Raw genomic sequence first — 22,703 nt, forward strand, 5'->3', positions numbered from 1 at the left:
TGTTACACTTTTTAGCGTGTACTTGTATTCATGCTTTTGTTTCAATGGCCCACTTCGGCCGACTCCGAACGACTCCAACTCCGGCCGATTCCGGATGACTCCGATTCCGACCAACTCTGGACGGCTCCGGACGACTCTGGATGAATCCGACTCCGAACGACTCCGGACGACTCCAGGCGTCTCCGGGCGACTCTGTACGGCTCTGGATGACTCCGACTTCGAACGACTCCGGACGACTCCGGACGACTCCAGACGACTCCGATAGACTTCGGGCGATTCTGGATGACTTCGGACGAGTTCGGACGACCCCGACTCCGAACGACTCCGGACGACTCGAACTTCGATAGACTTCGGGTGACTCCAACTTCGAACGACACCGGACGACTCCGACTCCGATAGACTTCGAGCGACTCTGGACGACTCTGGATAGTTCTGAATCCGAACGACTCCGGACGACTCCGACTCCAATAGATTTCGGATGACTCCAACTCGGGACGATTCCGGACGACTCTGGGCGATTCCAGACACCTCCGATAGACTCCGGGCGACTCTGGGCGATTCCGGATGACTCCGACTCCGCACGACTCTGGACGACTCCGTACAATTCCGGACGACTCTGGACGACTCTGGGCTATTCCGCACGACTCCGACTCCGATAGACTCCCGGCGACTCCGGCAACTCTAGGCGATTCTAGAGTCGGTTCCGAAATTATCCGAGTCGGATCGGAGCCGACTTTCGTGCTAAAGCAAAGACGGTTTGGCATATAGAAAGTGTCAACAAAAATTGCGGTGGAAGATTTGTTGGGTCGTCTAGAAGCAGTAATTCAAGATACGCGGTATTTTTCGGCCGTTTTCGGTCCCCATCAGTAGTGTATCTAGGGAACTGCCTGTAAAACTATTTTTTTAATTCTATACTGAAATATCTGTGTTAAATTTACATTTAAATGTTAAATTATAACTCGCAAAGCCCAGAGTAAGTTTAACAATTATATTTCGTTAAAAAAATGTTGTAGATAAAATACATGACCAAGTAAAAAAAAAAAACACGCAAATAATAGTTTGAATTCGCGGGGACGTTATGTCAAGTGACGAACTGTCAAAATGCTCCGTATTCCTCCACCTAACCTACTTAATGCACCTTGGTGTGTTGTGGTCTGAGGTGGGCGAAATAGTTGGGCTGTCAAAAAGTCTGTGTGTGTTGAAAAATTTTTGACTACGGCTACGGCCCCTTGATGGCTGGCCCTGCTGCGCTGCGAAGAAGCACGCACAGTGAAAAGCGGACGGCAACACAGCAGCAGAAGCAGCAGCCCTCCGGAAGGTGAACGCGGGTTTGTCCCACCGCGAACTCCCCATTCACCAATCCTCTCGCCGTCCCCACCCCGAAAGCGCACGGAACACCAGCAGCAGGTGAGGGCATCCAGACGGCTATCTCCCTGCGCTGTTCACCAGCAGCAGCAGCATCATCATCATCACCAGCGGCCGTCGGGTGTCGAGCGGCGGGTACGCGGGGCACGAGCGCACGGAAGGGAGGAGCCGCGCTTCGGCCCGTCCCTGCGCTGCTGCAGCGATGGCCAGTGGAAGCGAGAGCTCGGACGAGTTCTACGATGCACTGGATGACAGCGTGCTGGCGAAATCGTCGACCGAAGGGGGTGGCGCAGTGGGAGGAGCAGAAGGAGCAGGAGGTGCCAGCAGGTATGAAAACAAATTTGCCCTTTCACGATCAGCGGGGAGAAAAGTACAGTCTGTTCCCGAGTTGCGCGGTTCTTGGCCTACGCCGTTTACTAAATGTGGCAGCTTGCGTGTCAAATCAGTACAATTTGCACCAATAATTCTCAATTGCAAAATGATTTACTTTTTTGTCCAAAAGCTGTATTTTGGCTGCAAATCGTAACATTCTGTTACAATCGACTGTAGTAGAAAGGGGAAGGAGGGAGAATGTGAAGCGAGGTGCAACACCTTACATGCATTCCGTTCTGCTTCTGCTGTTGTTATTATCGTTGTTTTTCTTCTTCCCTTTTTTCTGCGTTCGCCGTGTAGCAGAAGGCGTACCGAGCACCCGTCGACCGGGGCGGGTCACTCCGGTGCGGCTGTAGCAGGCGGCCACCATGCGTCGGCGGCATCGCACACGACGGACGCGCTGACGCAGCGGCACCCGGCCGCCCAGCCGGACCGGATTGGCGCGATGGTCGAGAGCAGTGCCTCCGCCGTCGCCGCCACCAAGAGGAGTCACCCCAAGCCGACCGGTGGGCCGTTGGGTGGCCCGTCCGCTACCTTCGCCGAACAGCCCTTCAAGGAACCGAAATCGGTAAGCAGTGTGGGCCGAAGCGATGGGACGGTGCAGCCCCACCGGTACTGGGCGTATTGGGATTGTTTATGGTCGTCAACGTTGTCCCTTGCTGTTGTGTTTTGTTTTCTTCTTTCTTCTTTTTTGTTTGTTTATTTTGTGCCGTTGCCGTACTATATATCCGTTAATCGTTAATCGTTCGAACAAGCATGAGCATCAGTTACGTATTAATGCATTTTTTATAAAAGTAAACCATCCGTTAGCGCGTAGCAATTGGCAGAACTAGCTCGCTCTCTGTCTCTTTCTCTCTCTCTTTCTATCTAACATCTATTAGAAAGGCTACATCCTTTCTTCTTTAAAAAAACACTGCTAGCGAGGTCGTGCCAAGACGGTTGCAACGCATCGCAGACACAAGGAAGTAAACGAACATCCGAAAGGAAGGTTTGCAACGACCCACGAACGACCCTCAACAGCCATGTGCCTGGAACAATCGCACCGGAATCAACGACAATCAACCAAAAACCACCGTCAGCAATCAAACAAACGGCCAGCAACTTCTGCCAGTACTTATGCTCGCTTATGCTCGATATTCAAGTTTTTCTTTGTGCGTTTAGTGTACTAATATCTATATTATTCGCTCGCCATTTCTATATTGACTTTTACATTTTCTCCTCTTCTCGCGCTGTTAGTCCGTTACCGTTTCTATTTGTTTTCTTCCGTTTTTTTTCACCCCTTCTTTTACCGTAGCTTCGTAGTCAGCGATTTCACGAGCTGCGCCAAAGCATGCAAAACGACGAAGACGAGAATCCGTGCAATATACTGACACCTGACTCGCAGGTATTATTAATAACTCAGACACACCCTGCCCCGCCGCACCCCAAGGCACCCAAAAACACACACACACACATAGGTGGCTGGTTCTGGAGACGAGCAGCCCTGCACCGTGTCAGAGAAGGGCCCATCCCCGCTCAAACTGTCAAAAGCATTGCAATTCAAAAAACAACCTCTCCACTTTGCTGGGAAACCGTTTGTTTACAGGTTTTCCAGGAGTTCTCATAGCTGTGCGACACTTTATTGACTCCTTCTTACGTGAAATGAACTTGTTGTAATGGGAATTGGACTCTATAGCACCCTTGTTGGACAAATCCAATAGGAATTTCCGACAGGAGCTGTCCAAAAAGGGTGCCGTAGAGTCCAATTTCCATCATATGAAGTTCACTTCGCATAAGAAAGAGTCAAGGAAGTGTCCCACAACTATGAGAACCCCTGGAAAACTCTGTAATGCTTTGTTGTAACATTAAACTGGCTTTATCGTATTCTTTTTTGGGGGGGTTGGGGGTTTCTTTTTTGTTGCTCTCTTCTATTCAATCCGGAACTGTAGTGTGGAGGGTTTTTTTTTGCAAATTCGTTTAGCATTAATCTTTATTGTTTATGATACTCTCTATTTCGTATTCTACCTAGCTCTTTGTGTTTCTTTGTTTACTAATTTCTCATAACAAACTTAAGTAGAGAGCGTAGAAGCAGTAGTGTGTTTCGTGCCTTTAGTTAGTTAGTTTTCTATCTACTCGTAATCGCAAAATCTCGTCTACTTGTTCCTCACTATCTCTAACACGTTTGGGGGTTTGATTTTGGTCCCATGCACTACCAGCTCCCCCTGCAAACACTAACGACAACGCTCGCGGGCGCTTTGACTTTTGTTTGTTTGTTTCGGAACATTGCAGAACAGCTCCGTCGAGGGCATGTACGTGTCGACGGGCCGTTCGAACTATCCGTTTCGCGTGATTGAGAGCGACGTCGCCAGCATCCACAGCATTTCCTCGCTCGGGATAGTCGGCCGCATCATGGCCGGTGGCAGTATCGACACGTTCGGTAAGTACGGTTACTGTGCTGTCCACGCTTTGTCGCCGAATGTTAATGCCGTTTTTTGTTGTCCTTTTTGTTTTGCAGCACACAGCGCCGGTTCGTCCAGCGTGAAGCAGGTGGCGGTACCAGGGAAACAGCAGCCACCGAGCAAAAAGGGTACCGGTGGAACCGGTGGCCAGATACCGGCAGGTGTGTATTGGAAGGGGCAGCAGGAGACTATCCATATTCACTGCAACACTTTTTTGCGTTCCTATTGCATGCCACAAGTCGCTTTCGGACTAGTGTTGGGTTACATGAATCTTTCGTTGAGACTCATTCATATGACTCTTCAGTGATGAGTGATTCGAATCTCCAGTGGAATCTTCAAAGATTCACGAATCTCTAAAGATTCAAGACTGACGAATCTCCAAGGTCTCATTAATCTCTTAAGATTCATGATTCTATAAAATTCATAAATCCATTAAAATCCATAAAAGAATTCGTGAATCTTTAGAGATCTATGATTTCCAAAATATTTAATTTGCCCATTCCCACCACGTAGGTTGATACGCCAAGAAGAATAATAAAAAGCTCAAGCTTTTTGATTTTTTAGAGAATCTTGAATCCCTAGCGATTCGTTAATCCTTCGAGATTCATTAATCTTTCCAACCGAGATAAAGATTCATTGAATCATTCCAAAGATTCATTCAGATTCATGAATCTGAATCAGATTTACCCAACACTAATGTGGACCTTTTTTTTGCTACTACGGAATGCCCGAAAAAAAGGCAAAGTATCACCTTTTTTATGTGATGCAGTCGTTGCGACTACATTTGTCCTCTTTTGTACCTATGTTTATCGACCAAAAGGCACCAACTTTTGACTGCGTTTGACAATCTCTGACTCCTGTATCTATGAGTTCCACAACAGTCAACTTACAGGACTAACCATGCCATTTTACGACGTGTGCTGCATATTTTATCACGCTCGTAATTGAGTTATTTTGTAATGGAACGTAACGGTTTTCATAAATCTGCTCCAATATCTTGCAAATTTATCTCGATTTACACTAGAGTCACAAAATACTGACTGTGTGCTATGGAGGCAAACATTGATGCACACTGTCAAAAATGTTATCAACTTTGGAACCAAATATTAGTGGCAAGCGACTATTGAATACATTTTTACTTGGATTTTCTTTAAGTGTGTAGAGGCACTTTTTTCCCAAACTGGGTATGCATTTAATAATATAGGCCGTAGGATTTGTTTATAAAGTAAAAGCTTATTTTTTAAGTTTAATTTTGATTTCCTGCTAGTAAAGCTATATAGAGATAATGAGGTTTTTTTTTGCAGAGATAATGTTTTTTTTTTCACTTCATTATTATTAATGTTAATTATCTATCTACTTGTGCAAGGCGAGAAAAAATAGCTTTAGTTTTAAATTCATTTACTTTCAGATTCCATGTTTTGCAGTATCTTGCATACTCTTTTAGTCCTTTGTTTAGGCTTTTTATACTTGTTGGACCTTTGGCAGAGGAACTAATCGCAAAGTCATCGGCAAAAGAGTATTGTTTGACATTTTTCATTTTTGGAATATCGCATGTGTAAAAATCAAACAGAATCGGTGAATGCAAATGGGTAGAACGGTGTGGAGGTAAAATTATGTATGTGAAGCCGAGCCTGTTCGCGTTTTGAGAAATGAAGTGATAAGTCGAATCAAATTTGGAGGAAAATTGAAGGATACAAGTTTGAATAACAACCCTTCATGCCAAACCGTATCAAAGGCCTTTCCTAGGGCTAGTAATGCTAATCCTGTTGATTTTTTACTTTTCTCTTTGTGATTTTATAATGTTTGTTAATCTGTGTAATTGGTGAGTAGTGGATAGTCCAGCTTGGAAACCAAATTGATACTTTGGGATAACGTTTTGAATGCCAGTGTGTTTTTATGCGATCAGCAATTTGTTTTTCAAAGATTTTTCCCAGGCAACTCAAGAGGCTTATCGGTCTATAGTTTTTGGTATCCATGGGATCTTTGTTTGGTATAGGAATGGGAATTATTTTTGCTTTTTCCAATCATCAGGGAAGTAGCATAATGCCAATACCACTAGTGGGCTCGGCTTTCAGTGAGTTATTGATTACCATAGCAAGATAGTCAGTCATAAATACGGCCGAAGCGTCCTACGTATGGGGGCATAGTCCATTCGGGACTTGAACCCATTACGGACATGTTGTTAAGTCGCACGAGTTGACGACTGCACCACCAGACCGCTAGTCAAATTAAACGTCTACTAGAACATAAAATCTTCCAATTTGAAAATTAATTGCAAACCAAACTCATCCTCAGACTTATCGTACATGGGCAACTAAAAAAGGGTATTAAAATGTTCACCTTAATCGCTTTCCTATCACAATTGAACGTTATCAGGGCGAGGCACCGATTCCCGTGTCTCTCCTTTGTCCGCGCTCGATTGAGATCAATGGTACACACATGCTAAGTGTTTTCCTCCTCCTTCTTCAATCCACCACTTCATTCCAGCGAATTCTGACGTTATCAGCAGCACAAAGAACGCGGCCCAGTCGAAAGCCACCGATGCAACGTTCGCCGTCCCCGTCACCGCGCCCAGCACCGCCGGCGCCGCTGCGGTCGTGCACGAGCGCCCCGTGGCGCCGCCGCGCCGCAAGAAGAAGGCGCGCAAACTCTCCAGCAGCTCGTCCGAGCAGTTTAACATGAACGAAGGCCTTACGCTACCACCGGCGGACAGCTCGTCGAGTGAGCTGCTGATGGTGAAGATACCGCCACCGGCGGCCAGCAGCCAGTGCGACGGTGGTCCCGGTCCGGGCACCGGTGCCCTCGCCGCCATCGCAACGGCCAAGCATGCGGGCGGCGGCAGCAGCACCGGCAGCAATGGGGTGAGCAGCGCCAGCAGTGCGGACGTTACCACGACCGGCGGTGACAGTAACAGCGGCCAGACGCTGCCGTCCCCCGCCACGCTCGAGTCGATTACGCGCGAAATCGAAAACTCGTTCGAGGAAGCGGCAACCGCGGTGGCGAACGGTGCCGGCGTCCCGTCCGCCCTCACGAACGGTGGCAATGGGACCGGCACGGGCGGCAGCGGCAGCGGTGGTGGCGGTTCGCTTACCCGCATGACGCTCGGCGGCAGCCAGACCAAGTGCAGCCATATCAGCCCGACCGGCAGCCTGAAGAGCGTGTCCGGCCCGTCGTCCCACGTCAGCTGGACGGACAACGCGCAGGGGCTGAACATCTACAAGGCGACCAAGGGCCAGTACGTGGTGAAGCCGACCGACGGTGCGTTCAATAAGGCGGAGGGGCCATCGCGGGACGAGATCGCGCGGGTCGAGCGGATCCGGCGCGAGTTCTTCCGCAACGTGGGCAACAGCATCGGGATGGTGAGCGGTGGCGTCGGCAGCATGGGCGTCGGCGGCGGCACGGGCAGTGTCGGCACGGGTGTGCCGGGGCTCGGGGTCGGCGGGATGGGCAGCCATCGGAAGAACTACTCCATCACCGGCACGAACAGCCTCGAGGGCGGAATGCGGCACGGGAGCCTCGCGGCCAAGCAGCTGCAGCTGCGCGAGCGCCGCAAGTCGGCCGGCGACGAGGAGCAGTTCAAGCAGATGAACATGTACGTCCGGACGCGCACCAACTCGGGCAAGCAGCTGACCGACATGGAGATACTCGAGCAGGTGCCGGTGAAAAACCTCGACACCGGGGAAAACTTCCCCCTCTCGGCGGTGGAGGAGAAGCTGCCCCAGTGCATCAATCCGCTCTCGCTGCACATCATGCGCCTGACCAGCCACATCCCGGAGACGGACGAGGAGTCGGTCGGTCCGCAGCCCGACTCGGACTCGATACAGCTGCCCGGCTACGAGGAGGAGCTCGAGTCGGAGGGGCTCGAGGGCGGCCGGCTGAAGCGGCGGACCGCCCGGCTGAAGCGGTTCTTCCGCACCACCGCGAAGAAGACGGTCAGCAAGGCAAAGTCGATCGCGTCGGAGGTGTCGCACGCCCGGCACAAGGAGGACGTGGCGGACATACAGGACGTGGGCAACCCGGAGCAGAACATCAAGATCAAGGCGTCCAGCACGAACAAGGGCCCGTACGACTTTGCCAAGCTGCAGCACGTGCAGGACCTGTCCGGCGAGCACACGGTCGCCGTCTGGTGCATGAAGTTTAGCAGCTGCGGCCGGCTGCTGGCGACGGCCGGCCAGGACCGCGTCCTCTGCATCTGGGTGCTGAAGGACGCGTACCCGTTCTTTCAAACGATGCGCACCAAGTACAACGCGGACCAGAAAGCGTCCCCGACGCCGTCGGAGGAGGCGCTGAACGCGTCGATGATCGCGTCGCCGGCGGACGAATCGCTCACCTCGGTGCAGTCGGACGAGTCGGTCTCGTCGCCCGGCCCGTTCATGCCGCGCTCGTTCTGCACCTACACCGGCCACACGTCCGACCTGCTCGACGTGTCCTGGTCGAAGAACTACTTCATCCTGTCGAGCTCGATGGACAAAACGGTGCGGCTGTGGCACATCTCGCGCCGCGAGTGTCTCTGCTGCTTCCAGCACATCGACTTCGTGACGGCGATCGCGTTCCATCCGCGGGACGATCGCTACTTCCTGAGCGGCAGCCTGGACGGCAAGCTGCGCCTGTGGAACATCCCGGAGAAGAAGGTCGCGCTCTGGAACGAGGTGGACGGGCAGACGAAGCTAATAACGGCGGCCAACTTCTGTGCGAACGGCAAGTTTGCGGTGGTGGGCACGTACGACGGGCGCTGCATTTTCTACAACACGGACCAGCTGAAGTACCACACGCAGATACACGTTCGCTCGACCCGTGGGCGGAATGCGATCGGTCGGAAGATTAGCGGTATCGAGCCGATGCCAGGTAAAGGTTGGGCCAGTCGCGAACTGGGGGATAACTAATCTGCAGCAATGGAAATAACCACTCATTAGCGTGATTTAACTAGTGATGGGGGAAATGAACCTTTCGTCAGAATCAATTCCGGCTAGCTCGGACGAGCTAGAGTCCAGCTGACTCGAGTATTCTGGAATCGATTCTTTGGTTCTTTGGTGGCCGGCTCCGGAATCACAATCGGTTCCAGAATCGGAATCGGTTCCGGGATCGAATTCGGTTAAGGAATCGGAATCGGTTTCGAAATCGAAATCGGTTACGGAATCGGAATCGTTTCCGGAATTGGTATCGTTTCCGCAATTGGAATCGGTTCCGGAATCGGAATTGGTTCCGAAATCAGAATCGGCTTCGAAATCGGAAACGGTTCCTAAATCAGAATCGTCTTCGAAATCGGAGTCGGTTACGGCATCTCCATTGGAATAGACGTTTGAATCCTGGACTGATTTCGCTTCTGCAATTTCAATTCAAGAACTGATTCTCACCCTGGGGCGAATTCCAATTCTGGATTCAATTCTGATTCGGTTACCGGAGCAAATTGCGTTTTCAATACCAATTCCAACTACGATTCCGAAGCCGATTCTGATTCCGGAATCGGTTCCGTATTCAACTCCGGAATCGGTTCTGTATTCAACTCTGGAATTGGCTCCGGAGTTGACTCCGGAACCGGATCGGGAGTCGGAATCGATTCTAGCATCGGAATCGGCCCCGGGATTGATTCCGAACACGGAATAGGAATCGGGTAGGTCCCATCACTATCCTAAATAATTCGTGAGGTTAAGAACTCATTCGAGAGTGATCATTCGTAAGAGATTTAGCTCTCTGTGCCAACTCACTGACTGCGAGTTAAATCACTCGTGAGTAATGAGTTAAATCGCAGTCACTGAGTTGCTCTAGTCTGCACAGTCTGGACAGTTGATACACAAATGAGTTGAAAAAACTACAACCAGAAGGTGATTTAATTCACCCATTCTGAGTCATTGTGTACATCCACTAGACTAATCGCTCTTGTTCAGTGCACCATCAAATCAAATCAGTTCCGTAGCTCACTGCACGGTGTAGCAATCCGTTTGCACTGACATTGGCAGGATAACAAGGCAATGTGCTGACCCATAGCAAACAACCCTTTCCATCCCTGCCTAATTTGCCATCCCATTTGCAGGCGAGGACAAAATTCTGGTCACCTCCAACGACAGCCGCATCCGGCTGTACGATCTGCGGGACCTGAACCTGAGCTGCAAGTACAAGGGCTACCTGAACTCGTCCTCCCAGATCAAGGCATCGTTCAGCCACGACGGCAAGTACATCATATCCGGTTCGGAGAACCAGTGCATCTACATCTGGAAGACGCAGCACGAGTACGCTAAGCTCAGCTCGGTAAGAAACTGGTCGATGAAGAATGAAGCAAACGATGAAGAGGGGACCGTAAATTATTCGAAACATGGTCGGTTACAGGTTCGGCGCGATCGAAGCGATTTCTGGGAAGGCATCAAGGCGCACAACGCGACCGTCACGTGTGCAATCTTCGCACCGAAGCCGGAGGCAATCATCATGCTCGATGCGGACGAAACGGCGAGCAACAGCGAGGTAGGCAAAGGTGGTGGGTTGTGCGGTGGTATCGTCTAAGCGGAATGTAATTCTCCGTGTTTTTTTTTTCAGATCTCCCTTAACCAATCGTTCGTGGAGCAGAGCAAAAAGGCGTGCCGGGGGTACGTGATGGTGAGTGCCGACTTTAGCGGCTGCATCAAGGTGTTCATCAACAAAACGAAACCGAAGCACAGCAGCCTGCCGTACACGGCGATAGCGGACTAATGCGCCTGGTGACCCGTGCTGTGTGACGTCATGCTGGGGGGGAAGAAATCGTTGGTAGGAACGTAAGTGACGGACAGTAGCTAAAACAAAAAAAGGAATCCGTGGGCAGCTAGGAACCAGTAGAAGAAGAAAAAACAAAATTGTGATGTGTAAAGAAGACGAAGAGAAGCAGAGAGAAGGGAAAAGGAGAGGGTGCGAAACGGCAGCGACGACGAATTACTAACGCAGCGCGCAGTCTCCAATGCAGCCGTTGCGTGTATCGTGACCATCGGGACTACTACTTCGTTTTTCTGTTAGTTACTTGCAATGAAGGCACGGAACGGAACAACCTGCAACCGTGCCTCCCGTTAGCGGGGGCCGAGTTGTAGGGCAATACAAGCTTAGGATCGATACCGAATATTGAACCGGACGTGACGACGTTGATGTTATTGGCCTCATCTGTCACCGGCGAGCGTTCGCGTTCAGGGGATTGCCGTTTTATACCATCCCGCCGCCGTTCGCCTTTCCCGACCCCGGTTTCATTACCCGCTTAACTTTATTTTATATCCACTTTTGTGCGTGTGCTCTTGCAATATACGCTACGTTTCCCGCCAGCCGTCTTTCGATGCATGTTTTCAAAACCCTCGAGACGCGGGAGAAGCTTTAAAAGCGAAGCAAGCAGTTAACTTATTCTAATCATTGTTTGTGCGTGCGTGTGTGTATGTGAGTGTGTGTATATTGCAACAACAAAGCCGCACGCCATGTTTAGCGCGTACAGTTTTGTGTGTGTGTGCTTTTGCTTTGTGGTCAAGTCAGATTTCGCACAGCAGATTGTTACCAGCACACACTTACTATTAGGGGCGGTCCCATAGTGTAGTCGTCTGGTACTGGTACGACTTAAAAACATGCGCCTGTCATGGATTCAAGCCTCATATGGACCGGTATCTCCTCCGTGCGTAAGCAAGGACTGACTTTGACTATCCGGCTGCGTGTGGCACTGAGTAAGTTGCTTCGAAAGCCTGTAAGCCGGCATGTGCACCGGAAGAAGAACATTGTGCGACCAGGAAACTGCGGGGAAAGCTGCTTGCAGGATAATAACACCAAATATTTGAAGTAGGATTAGTACGCTTAGATTTTAGGTAAGGCGCAGAGACGCAAACAGTATGATAGTGTAATGCATAAGTTACAAAAAAAAAAGAAAAAAACTAACGCATCAGCAAAATTGAGAGGACAAAAGGGAGTGCAGCAGTTGGGGAAAGCTTGAAGCGATGAGCAGAACAAGGGCGTAACAAATGAAACCACTTTAAATGCATCCTTGGATGTGAATTACATTGTTATGTTAATCGTATCTTATGAAAGCAAAGCCACAAATGAAGAACAACATATACACACACACACATGTAGTCAAATGTTAGGTTTGGCACAAAAAAGGGCTGGAGGGAAAAGCTACTCTAAGGCGCGGTCCTTACTACGAAAGCGCAAGAACCTTATAACAATCGCGTAACGTACAATAGTTTGCTTTTTTATTATTATTGTATATTGTTTAAACCAACGCCTTCCTCCCTCTATCGCTCTTCTCTCTCTCTCTTCTCTCTCTCACACACACACACTCGCTCTTTCTCCCATAGCCGATCGTTGTACATTAGGGTTGTGAACCGCTGCGGAGAAGTTATTTGTTTAGGGTATAGGTTTATCTTTGTTTTGTTGATTGTTGCGGTGAAAAATCTCCACCACCATCCACCCCCGCCTACCGTCCCCGGTACAGTTGTGCTGCCGAGGGGGAGGGAAGAAAAAAAAAGGGCGCGGGTGATAATTTATGTTCCAATTAGTGTTTACAACTAACAAAATAACAACACACACACAGAGAAACACGCGCCCACGTGTCTCATTTACTAGTCTCGTTTATCGATTGTGACGTTTATTTCTTTTCCTTTTATTTCACCATTTCCCGGCCATCTGCTCCCCATTTTCCACGCGATAGACACACAAGACACAGACGCACATGCACACACACACACGCGCGCGCGCGTCGTTTCCTTTTGTTAGATGCCAGAGAGTTTGTATAGATTGAAGGTACCTAGTGCTTTTACGCCGGTATTTGTTTAAAAAAAACACACACACACACACACACTAGTGTATAGTGGCGAGGGTGAGGAGATGCAGGAATCGAAGCGCCGGCGGAAAAAAGGATATAGGATTTTTACCCTTTTTGCAACAAGCAATGGTTGACTAGGTCCTAGGACAAGGAGATTGCAATTGGGGAGCTTCAGTTTTTGCTCCTCCCCCTCCCCCCTCCCCCTTAAAAAGCTTCTTAGCTTCCTGCGAGAAGGAGGGGATGGTTTGTGTTAAAGGTGAAGCGCAGATTACAGGGTTTTCCAGGAGTTCTCATAGCTGTGGGACACTTTATTGACTCCTTCGTACGTGAAATGAACTTGTTGTAATGGGAATTGGACTCTATAGCACTCTTGTTGGACAAATCCAATAGGAATTTCCAAGGGGTCTGTCCAAAACGGGTACCATTGAGTCCAATTACCATCATATGAAGTTCACTACCAATAGGAAAGAGTCAAGAAAGTGGCCCACAACTATGAGAACCCCTGGAAAACCCTTGAAAAAAAGAAAACTAAAACGCGTAGAACCACGGAAGCGCAAAGGATTTGCAACGGAGCAAAAAGGGGAAAAGGAAATCATGGAGTTGTAAATTAATGGAAACGAAAACGCATAATTAAATATAAACTTTGTTGGTATGATAGATGTAGTTAATATATATATATATAGAACTGTATGAATATAATCATTCGTTTCGATTTTGACTGTTTGTAGGCGACCGATGCACAGCACAAGAAGGAGCGTGCTGCACGTGGTTGGTACGTAAAAAAGCAAAACGTTCCGGTCGTTCCGCCTAGCGCACCAGCAGCTCGTTGACCGTCCGTACCGTAATGTCTCTGGCCTGGATTTTGTTCCGGCAGCCCGGATCGACGCATGTCAGCTGCACGGTGCGCACCGGCTGGAACTGCAGGAAGCCGTTGCGCGAGAACTGGCACTGCTTGAGCGTACTGTTCTCCGGCGTCAGCTGCAGGTAGACGAACAGGGCGGGCGCACTGACCGACACCTCCAGGCTGACGCTGGTCAGATTGCTCTGCTCGCTGCAGACCGCCGACACGACGCTAACGCTCACGGTCGGCTCCACCCGCTGCTCCTGGCGGATGTTTTTCAGCTTGTCCAGCAGGGCAAAGTTTTCCGCGATCGGTTGCGGCGCCGGTTGGCCTGGCTGCCCGTCCGCCGGATGCAGGTACGCGTACAGCAGCACCAGATGGTCGGCCGGGTGCAGCCCCTGCTTGGCCAGATGCCCGTACACGTCCCACGTGCTCACCAGCTCGACCGTGTTCGCCGGCACGCGGATCCGCTCCTGCCGGATGCGCTCGACCAGCCGGAAGCTACCGTACCGGTGGATGCGCAGCTCCACGTCCCACAGCTGGACGTCGGGCTGGAGCGTGTCGCGCACCGCCACCACCTCCAGCTGCCGGCGCTCGTTGACGAACGCGACCAGATGCTCCGGCGCGAAGATGTCGCGCAACCACACGTGCAGCAGCTTGAACGTGCCGCCGTACTCGATCGACGACCAGGACGGTGCGATCCAGACGTCGTTCAGCTGCCAGTAGAGGGCGCCCATCGTGCCGTGCTCGACGCGGCGCGCCCGGTACACCTCCGTCTCCGTCTTGACGATCATCGCCTGGGACAGCTGGCTGAGGTAGATCAGCTCGGGCCAGTAGCCGTCGGCGGACGGGTCGCGCGGCAGCGGCAGATTCAGCTCGATCATCGTCAGAATGGGCGCGTTGCCGAGCGGGCTGTGCTGCCGGTGGTTGATCAGCTGGGACAGCTCGGCCTGCCGGTAGCTCCGTGCCTCTGGCCAGCTGGTGTACGCGGGAAACGACTGGAAGCCGTACTCGGACACGAACCGTCCGCCACGGTACTGGGCCGCGTTCCAGCCGTCCAGGAAGTAGTTGTAGTAATGCACTGGAAAGCGGGAATGTAGAGGAGGGCGTCACTCGGCATGTATCGAAGCACCATTTGCGAATTGAAGCGTGAATCTGAATGTCAAGGCAGACGAATCTCTGAACATTCGTGATCTATGAGCATCCATAAGATGATCTTAAAGGTTTTTGAATCTTCATATTCACAAGAATTTAGGTAAAGTCCTGGGATATTCTAAGATTCACGAGTCTTTGTATTCAAGATCCAGATTCATTGAAAGATTCATTCATATATATATATATATATATATATATATATATATATATATATATATAAATCTGATCTTTATAATGATCTTCAAGATTCGTGAACTTCAATATTCAAATGTTCAAGAGTCGCCTGATTTGAGATTTCAAGAATCATCCATACGTATACGCCTGAATCACTTCAATTCTCCAAACCTCACTGTTGTACATCCGTCTAGTACATCCTTACTCACCATCGCCGTATCGGGGATCCTGCGGGTTGGTCGCAATGAACCGCTCCTTAAGCGACTGGTCGCCGTTGGACGGCGAAGACAGTAGCACCGTGCGCCAGGGATCGTTCGCCTCCACCGTCGGCAGCACCGTGCGCACGTACAGCTCGACGTACTGCGTGTAGTACGCGGTGTAGTTCGCGTCCGTCTTGTACCAGTTCTGGCGCAGCGCCACCTCGTTCTCGTTGTTTGTCGCCCACACGGCCACGCTCGGGTGGTGCTGGATGCGGCGCACGTTCTGCCGCACCTCCTCCTGCACCGTGCGCAGAAAGTCCGGCTCGCTCGGGTACATCGAGCAGGCGAACATCAGATCGTGCCAGATGAGCAACCCGAGCTCGTCGGCCAGCCGGTAGAAGTGGTCGCTCTCGTACAGGCCGCCGCCCCACACGCGCAGCATGTTCATGTGGGCGTCCCGGGCCGCGTACAGCAGAAACTTCACTGTTGGAAGTACACCGATCGATCAATCAGGGCTCAGGCGTCGCATCTGCGCGACCTCAACACACTCAAACACTCACCGTAGTTGCTGTCGTACGAGCGCTCCGGCAGCACGGAGGACGGGATCCAGTTCGAACCCTTCGCAAAGATCGGCACATCGTTGACCTTGAAGTAAAACATCAGCCCATCGGTGGCCCGCTCCTGGCTGAGCTGCACCGTCCGGAAACCGATCCGGATCACCTTCTCCGAGATCATCGTGTCCGGGTTTGGCAGTTTCACGCCATTCACTGCCTCGTCCTCCCACCGGACGTACAGACTGTACAGGGTCTGCTTGCCGTACCCGTTCGGCCACCAGCGCTCCACCGCATTTCGGGCCACGGTTAGCCCGTGCTCGACCAGCAGCTCGCCGTGTTCGTTCGTCTTGTTCATTACCGCCAGCGTTTGGTCAGCCTCGTTCAAAAACGGTACACCGCTGCAACAGACAAGGGAGGCCGAGTCAGTGAACCTACCTCGCACGAAACATCGCACCCGCAACACTTACATGATTTTGAACGTGAGCAAACCATGCACCTGAGCGCTGGCCAGTCCCGTCTCGAGGTACACGCGCACTGCTATCGACCAACGTTCACTACCGCTGACCTCCAGCTCGCTGATCACCACCGTCAGGTCGCGTATCAGCGCCGAGCTGTAGTACTCGAGCCGGATCGGCTTCCAGATGCCCATCGACGGGGCGGACAGGCCCCAGTCCCACGCGAAGCTGGCCTGCATCTTGCGGATCAAGTTCACGTGACACTGGCCATGGTACACGTCCGGCGGGCAGGTCGGCACGATCGGTAGCGCACGGTCTTTGGCACGCTCGCGCGCCTCAACCACCGGCGAGCGGAACTGGAGCCGCAGTTCGTGCGTGTCGCCATCACACTAGCGACGAGATGAGAAAGGAACTGGTTAATGCTGTGGGCTGAGGTGAGTGGGTGCCGTCACTTGCCGTCCCTTACCAGCTGCTTCACGTCGTACCGGTACCGGACGAACATGTTCTCGGTGGAGCCTAGCAGCTGCTCGCCCAGGGATACGCTAGCGAACGTGTCTACGCCGTGAAACGTCAGCAACACATACTTATAGTCTTCTGCTAGACCTGTGGAGGTAGATTTGTTAGACTAGTGTCAGATTGTACTTCGATCGCGTGACGACAGTCGAGGAATGGAAGGCTCAACATCTATTGAGTCTAACTAACTATTGTTAGTCCGGTTTCGATTCCGGCAAAATGAAACCACGCAAAATGCAACCACAGCCCGGAGTCGGAGTCGTCCGTAGGCGTTCGAAGTCGTCCGGAGTCGTCCGGAGTCACCCAGAGTCGCCTGAAGTTGCCCGGAGACACCCGGAGTCGTCCGGTGTCGCCCGGAATCGAAGTCGTCCGGAGTCGTTCGGAGTTGTTCAGAGTCGCCCGTAGTCGTTCCGAATCGGAGTTAATCGGAGTCAACAGGAGCCGTGAGGTTTAACGTGTTTATGATCAGACATTTCCTTTCGTTGTGTTTTTTTGTCTTTCACTTTGCGCTTGCATTTCCTATACAAGCCGACCTCGGCCGACTCCAGATGACTCCGGATGCCTCCGTCTGCATTCAAATCTGGATGACTCCAGGAGCTCCGGACGATTCCGAACGACTCCGAACGACTCCGGACGGCTCCAAACGACTCCGAATGCCTCCGGACGACTCCGAACGACTCCGGATGACTCCCGACTTCCAACGACTCCGACTCCGGGCGGCTCAGGGCGACTCCGAACGACTCCGGACGACTTCGAATAATGCTCCGCAGACCTACCTTCCGGAGTCGATTCCGAATTTATCAGATTCGGATTGGAGCCGACTCCGGATTTTTGCCACATTTACCCATCACTAGACTGTACCACGGGACCGCCCCTGATTGGTTGTAACTGGCAAAAATAGCTACATTACAACGTGGACCAGAGGGCTCAGCGAGAACTCAGAGGACCTAAACAAACTCGCCAGCGAAGTTTCTATGTTATCCAGATATAAGCTGAAATGATTGTTGTTATTTCAAAACCTCAAAGTTGTTGTCTTTAACGATATTGTTTTGATTTAGAAATAGGGATACTCACTCAAAGATACAAATACAAATTCACAGCCCTATAGAGTGGTTATAATCATCCAGTCGCTCAGGGAAAAAAAAATCTCAACCGAGAGAGACACTATTGGGTCCAGAGTAGTGATGGGTAAAGCTGGCAAAAATCCGGAGTCGATTCCAATCCGACTCTGATAAATTCGGAATCGACTCCGGAAGGTAGGTCTGCACTGCAATATTCGGAGTCGTTCGGAGTCGTCCGGAGTCGTTCGGAGTCGTCCGGAGTCGTTCGGAGTCGTTCGGAGTCGTTCGGAATCATTCGGAGTCGTCCGGAGTCGCCCGGAGTCGGAGTCGTCCGGAGTCGTTCGGAGTCGTTCGGAGTCGTTCGGAGTCGTCCGAGTCGTTCGGAGTCCTCCGGAGTTGCCCGGAGTCGGAGTCGTCCGGAGTCGTTCGGAGTCGTTCGGAGTCGTTCGGAGTCGTTCGGAGTCGTTCGGAGTCGTTCGGAGTCATTCGGAGTGATTCGGAGTCGGAGTCGTTCGGAGTCGTTCGGAGTCGTTCGGAGTCGTTCGGAGTCGTTCGGAGTCATTCGGAGTCGTCCGGAGTCGCCCGGAGTCGCCCGGAGTCGGAGTCGTTCCGAGTCGTTCGGAGTCGTCCGGAGTCGTCCGGACTCGTCCGGAGTCGGAGTCGTTCGGAGTCGTTCGGAGTCGTTCGGAGTTGTTCGGAGTCGTTCGGAGTCGTCGACTCCGTACGACTCCGGACGACTCCGGACGACTCCGAACGACTCCGACTCCGGGCGGATCTAGTGGTTCCATTTTGCCGGAGTCGGAATCGAACTAAAAATAGTCGGAGTCGGATCGGAGCCGTGGGTGCGCTCCATACAGCACATCACTAGTCCAGAGAGTGAATGATTGGAATCCCAACAGGGTGAGTCTCATATTCGGCTTTTGGATTGAGTGATGTGGATGAGAAAAGAATGAGTGTCTATTCGTCCTCTACGGTTAGTGTGCCGAATACGAAAAGTTTCATGTACAGCAAACTGTTCGTGTTGATTCAAACGTTGATTTTAAACGGTACGGTGTTTTAACAAGCTAACTGATAACCTTGGTGATAGCTGTTAGCGTCACGGGCATAACAAAAAGGGTGTACGACTATCAAAATTTAGCTTGAGACATAACAAATCACTTTGTAAATAAACGCATCTAGGCTTCAGTTGGCTGCAATTGATCATCAACTGTCACCCAAAAAAACAAGGGACAACTTATCATCTCCATGTTTCAACTGTTCAGCTTCAGATTCTCTTCAACTCCAGGTCTCTCTTGCGCGTGAGTGTCAGCGACCTCGTTCATCTTCTAGCATACCGAATGTTTGCCTCCCAAAAAGGAAGCTCGCTTGTCCAGCTTCAGCCCAGCCTGTGACAACTGTCCTTTCCTCTCAAACCCCATTTCCCTTATCCCCCCCGAAACTCACACGACAAATTCGTCCGATAGGTCCAGTCCGTCTCGCCGACCCAGCTCGTGTTCACGTCGTTGTACTCCTCCAGCAGGGACCCGATCACCATGCTCTGCTCCAGCGCCGTGTACACGCCCGACGGCACAGTTTGGTTCTGTATGACGTACACTGCAACGAACGGTGTGTTTGTGTGTACGTTTGTTTATCCTGCTCAGTGTTGCGCACTTCGTCCCCAACTTACCGCCCTTCGTGTCCTGTATCTGCCACAGCAGCTCGAGGTCCAGCTCGGCGGACCGTTTTGAGGTCACGTGCTGGTTCAGCATGATCGTCACCAGCAGCAAGATGACGAACAGGAAGAACTTGAGCGCATCCAGCATTTTTGGGCAGCAAGTCGCTCGGTGCAAACAGGTTTCCCGCGGCTGCTTTCGGCCTTTCACTCGGTGCGTGCCCGGCCGGTTTGATTGATTGCGTGTGTTGGTGTGTTTGTGCTAACGCTCGCTAGGGTTCGCACGGGGTCATCCACAGTGAAGCTCGTTAACGTTGCTCTACGCGCTGGCGGCGAGCCCCTAGCCGCATCACGCTGTGGTGGTGCACTGCCTCACTGAATGTAACTGCCTGTCATATACGCCTACTGCTACTACTGTGCAGCCGACGCTGTGTGTTGGCTTATCATACTCTGTTAGTTTGGTAGCAGCACACTTGATAGGTTAGATGGCCACTCGAACCCGTGCAATGAGAGGTTGATAGCGGTACAACGGCTGCACACGGTGATCAATAGGCTTGTTCGTTCTGCTGCCGGCCCCTTCCCCGCAGGGGCAGTGCTCTCGGGGCAATTATTTTAACTACACAAACCGCACTTAACTCTGCCACCGGTGTCAGGGTGCGTACGATAGTGTGAGCGGTGCTGTTTCACAAATTGATAATAATCACTCTGCCAAGCGGACAATACGCTGATCTTTCTCAATCAACACACACACGCACACGCACACACACACAGATAAGCGAGAAGAGAAAGTAAAAAGATCGCGACCGCTTGTGACACCGGCGCGTACAAGCTCTCCCGCGCGCAAAAATGTGAACCGGCGACGAGGTCGAATCGCCATCGACTGGCTTCGCAGGGGCCACGCCGATTCGCGCTCACGTTGCACAAATGTACCACACACACACACACACCCCGGTCGGTCCCGTCTTGTATTTCGATACCGCCGAACCGCTCCGCACCTGCTCCGACCTCTTCCCGCGTACGGTGAAATCCCAAAACAGCCTGGATCGGTCTGACACCCCTCAACCCCCTCCCTCCTGCTTTAGCACCCCCCCCTCCTCATCCCCCAGAACACTGTTTTTGCAGGCCCGAATGCGACGGATTAATTAGTGAGCCCTAGCCATATCCCACCCAACCCCCAAACTCCCCGCTTCACCCCTTCGCCTACTTCGACGACCTTTTTCAGAAATCCGGCCCGGGGTTTGCGGACCTGCGGGCGCAAAATCTCCTCTTCCACCCACCCGGCCAAGGCAGCATTTCAATGGATTCATGCCCATTTTGTTCGACGGAAGAGCTCGCGTGTGTGTGTGTGTGTGTGTGAGTGTGTATGAGGATAGTGGGTTCCTCTCCCCGTATTGACACCTACGCCCTTGTTTGCCTCCAACGCTCTGGCCGCTCTAGCTAATCGATAGGGCCGGGCAGTGGAGGGCGCGGTCCTGGTAGAGGTGCATTTACAGCAGCAATAGAGCAAAAAAGAAAACACCCACACATACACACACACACGCACACTGGAGAAACTAATTATCGCCACTGACAATTTCCCTGCTGCTTTGCGCCGCCGGAGGGAAGGAAGATGGTACCATGGCTCAAGTGCTTTCCAGGCCTGGGACGCTCACCCTCGGAACGCCTGATACGGGAGGGGTTCCGATAAGCCGAAGGTAAATATGCCGTTAAATGTTTCATTATCCGCACTAAAACCGGCACCATCGGCCCGTAGAGAAAATTGATTTCCAATACGATACAATTGCAGGAAGATTGCAATGCCAACAGCCTGTTAAGGGTGCTAGAGCAAAAGGCAATCAAAGAAATTACAGGTGCATCAATACATCCATCGCTATCGGGGAAGGATGGATAGATATCACATGTCACATATCACATCTCCATCAGTTTACGGGCAAAACACGTGCAAAGTTATGTTTTGATTAGAGCTAGCCAAGATATTACAAACAAATCCACCCGTAGCACACTTACTAATACAGCTCAGGTCCTGGGGAAGTTTTGGTTTGGAATATTTCCAGTACAGACGTCTAGACAGAAGTTTCTTTTTGAGCGCCGTAACGTAAGCGTATCGTGTACCATAAACCCTTCCCCGAATTGTTCGAACGTTTGACCCAGGATCTGAACGGGCGACAGCAATATAATAACCTCCATTGGAAACCCACACAGGGTACAGTGCATCAAGTGTATTTAGAATCACATCAATTTTTATCCTTTAATCTGAATTCGATTTAGTAAATGTGTTTTTTCATAATGCTCAGTTAAGATTTTGTATTTAGCTACTTGATACTAAAGGTTGTCAAGTTTTACTGTCTCTTCTTTTTTCTGTTCTTATATTTCGGTATGATTACAGGGATATGCAACCCAGTGCGAAACCCATAACGGACTTGCTATTTATTCTGAATTCATGCCGGTTCTGAATCAGTGCTGCGATTGATCCTGAATCCATATTGATTCTGCCAATCAGCCGGTTCCCATACCGGATAACGAACCGATTCTGAACCCATCCCGGAGCTTGTACTGACATTGAATTCCTACAGATCTTGGAACTGATACCGAAACCATTCGGAATATGGAATTGATCTTAAATTCATACTGTTCCTTAGACTGAAACAGATCCTTACCGAATCTGGAATATGTTTCTGAAACCTTGAAACCATGCACCTAATACTGATACTGAATCCATATTGGCTCTGGAAGTGATCAACCTATACCGGACCTGAAACTGAGCATTAACTCATATCAGTCCTAGAACTGATCTTGAATTCATATTGATCTTGGAACTTAGCCTGATCCCTTGCAGGACTTGGAACCTATACCATTGTTGGAACTGATATTGCACCCATATAGGAATTAGATCTAATGCTGAACTCTTATCGATCTTGAAACGGATCCCGCATCCATATAAATTCCATCAATTCTACTTCGGATTCTACGTATTCGGATTGACTATCCGGCTACGTGATAATGAATTAAGTCTCGAAAGCCTGTATAGGCCGGCATGTCCGTGTAGGACGTACGCCAGATAGAAGAACCGAACCTGGAACTAATTAGTTACCTATACAAGCCCTGGAACTGATCCTGAACCCAAAACCGGACCTGGAACTAACGTGTTCTTTAATTTCCCGAGTTACTG

General features: G+C 50.9%; 2 protein-coding genes across 4 annotated transcripts; one reads left to right on the top strand and one right to left on the bottom strand.

Moving 5' to 3' along the window:
* Positions 1-1,165: 1,165 nt before the first annotated feature.
* LOC120906356 lies at positions 1,166-13,602 on the top strand. Of its 3 annotated transcripts, none has more exons than XM_040317955.1 (9): positions 1,166-1,692; positions 2,038-2,305; positions 3,032-3,121; positions 4,006-4,153; positions 4,232-4,336; positions 6,663-9,020; positions 10,207-10,421; positions 10,500-10,631; positions 10,704-13,602. In XM_040317955.1, the coding sequence occupies exons 1-9, from the start codon at positions 1,568-1,570 to the stop codon at positions 10,854-10,856; spliced, it is 3,594 nt and encodes a 1,197-aa protein (XP_040173889.1). In that variant the 5' UTR covers positions 1,166-1,567; the 3' UTR covers positions 10,857-13,602. The 3 variants fall into 3 exon arrangements, with proteins under 3 accessions (XP_040173889.1, XP_040173890.1, XP_040173891.1); XM_040317956.1 differs by having other exon boundaries at positions 2,041-2,305; positions 10,704-12,947; XM_040317957.1 differs by lacking the exon at positions 3,032-3,121 and having other exon boundaries at positions 10,704-12,947.
* LOC120906358 (beta-mannosidase) lies at positions 13,561-20,424 on the bottom strand. Its single transcript, XM_040317958.1, has 7 exons — positions 19,550-20,424; positions 19,327-19,476; positions 16,776-16,912; positions 16,322-16,698; positions 15,861-16,252; positions 15,310-15,783; positions 13,561-14,852 (listed from the first exon to the last, which is right to left on the bottom strand). The coding sequence occupies exons 1-7, from the start codon at positions 19,683-19,685 to the stop codon at positions 13,738-13,740; spliced, it is 2,781 nt and encodes a 926-aa protein (XP_040173892.1). The 5' UTR covers positions 19,686-20,424; the 3' UTR covers positions 13,561-13,737.
* Positions 20,425-22,703: the final 2,279 nt, after the last annotated feature.

This window comes from Anopheles arabiensis, chromosome X (assembly GCF_016920715.1).
Source record: "Anopheles arabiensis isolate DONGOLA chromosome X, AaraD3, whole genome shotgun sequence".
NCBI classification, from domain to species: domain Eukaryota; kingdom Metazoa; phylum Arthropoda; class Insecta; order Diptera; family Culicidae; genus Anopheles; species Anopheles arabiensis.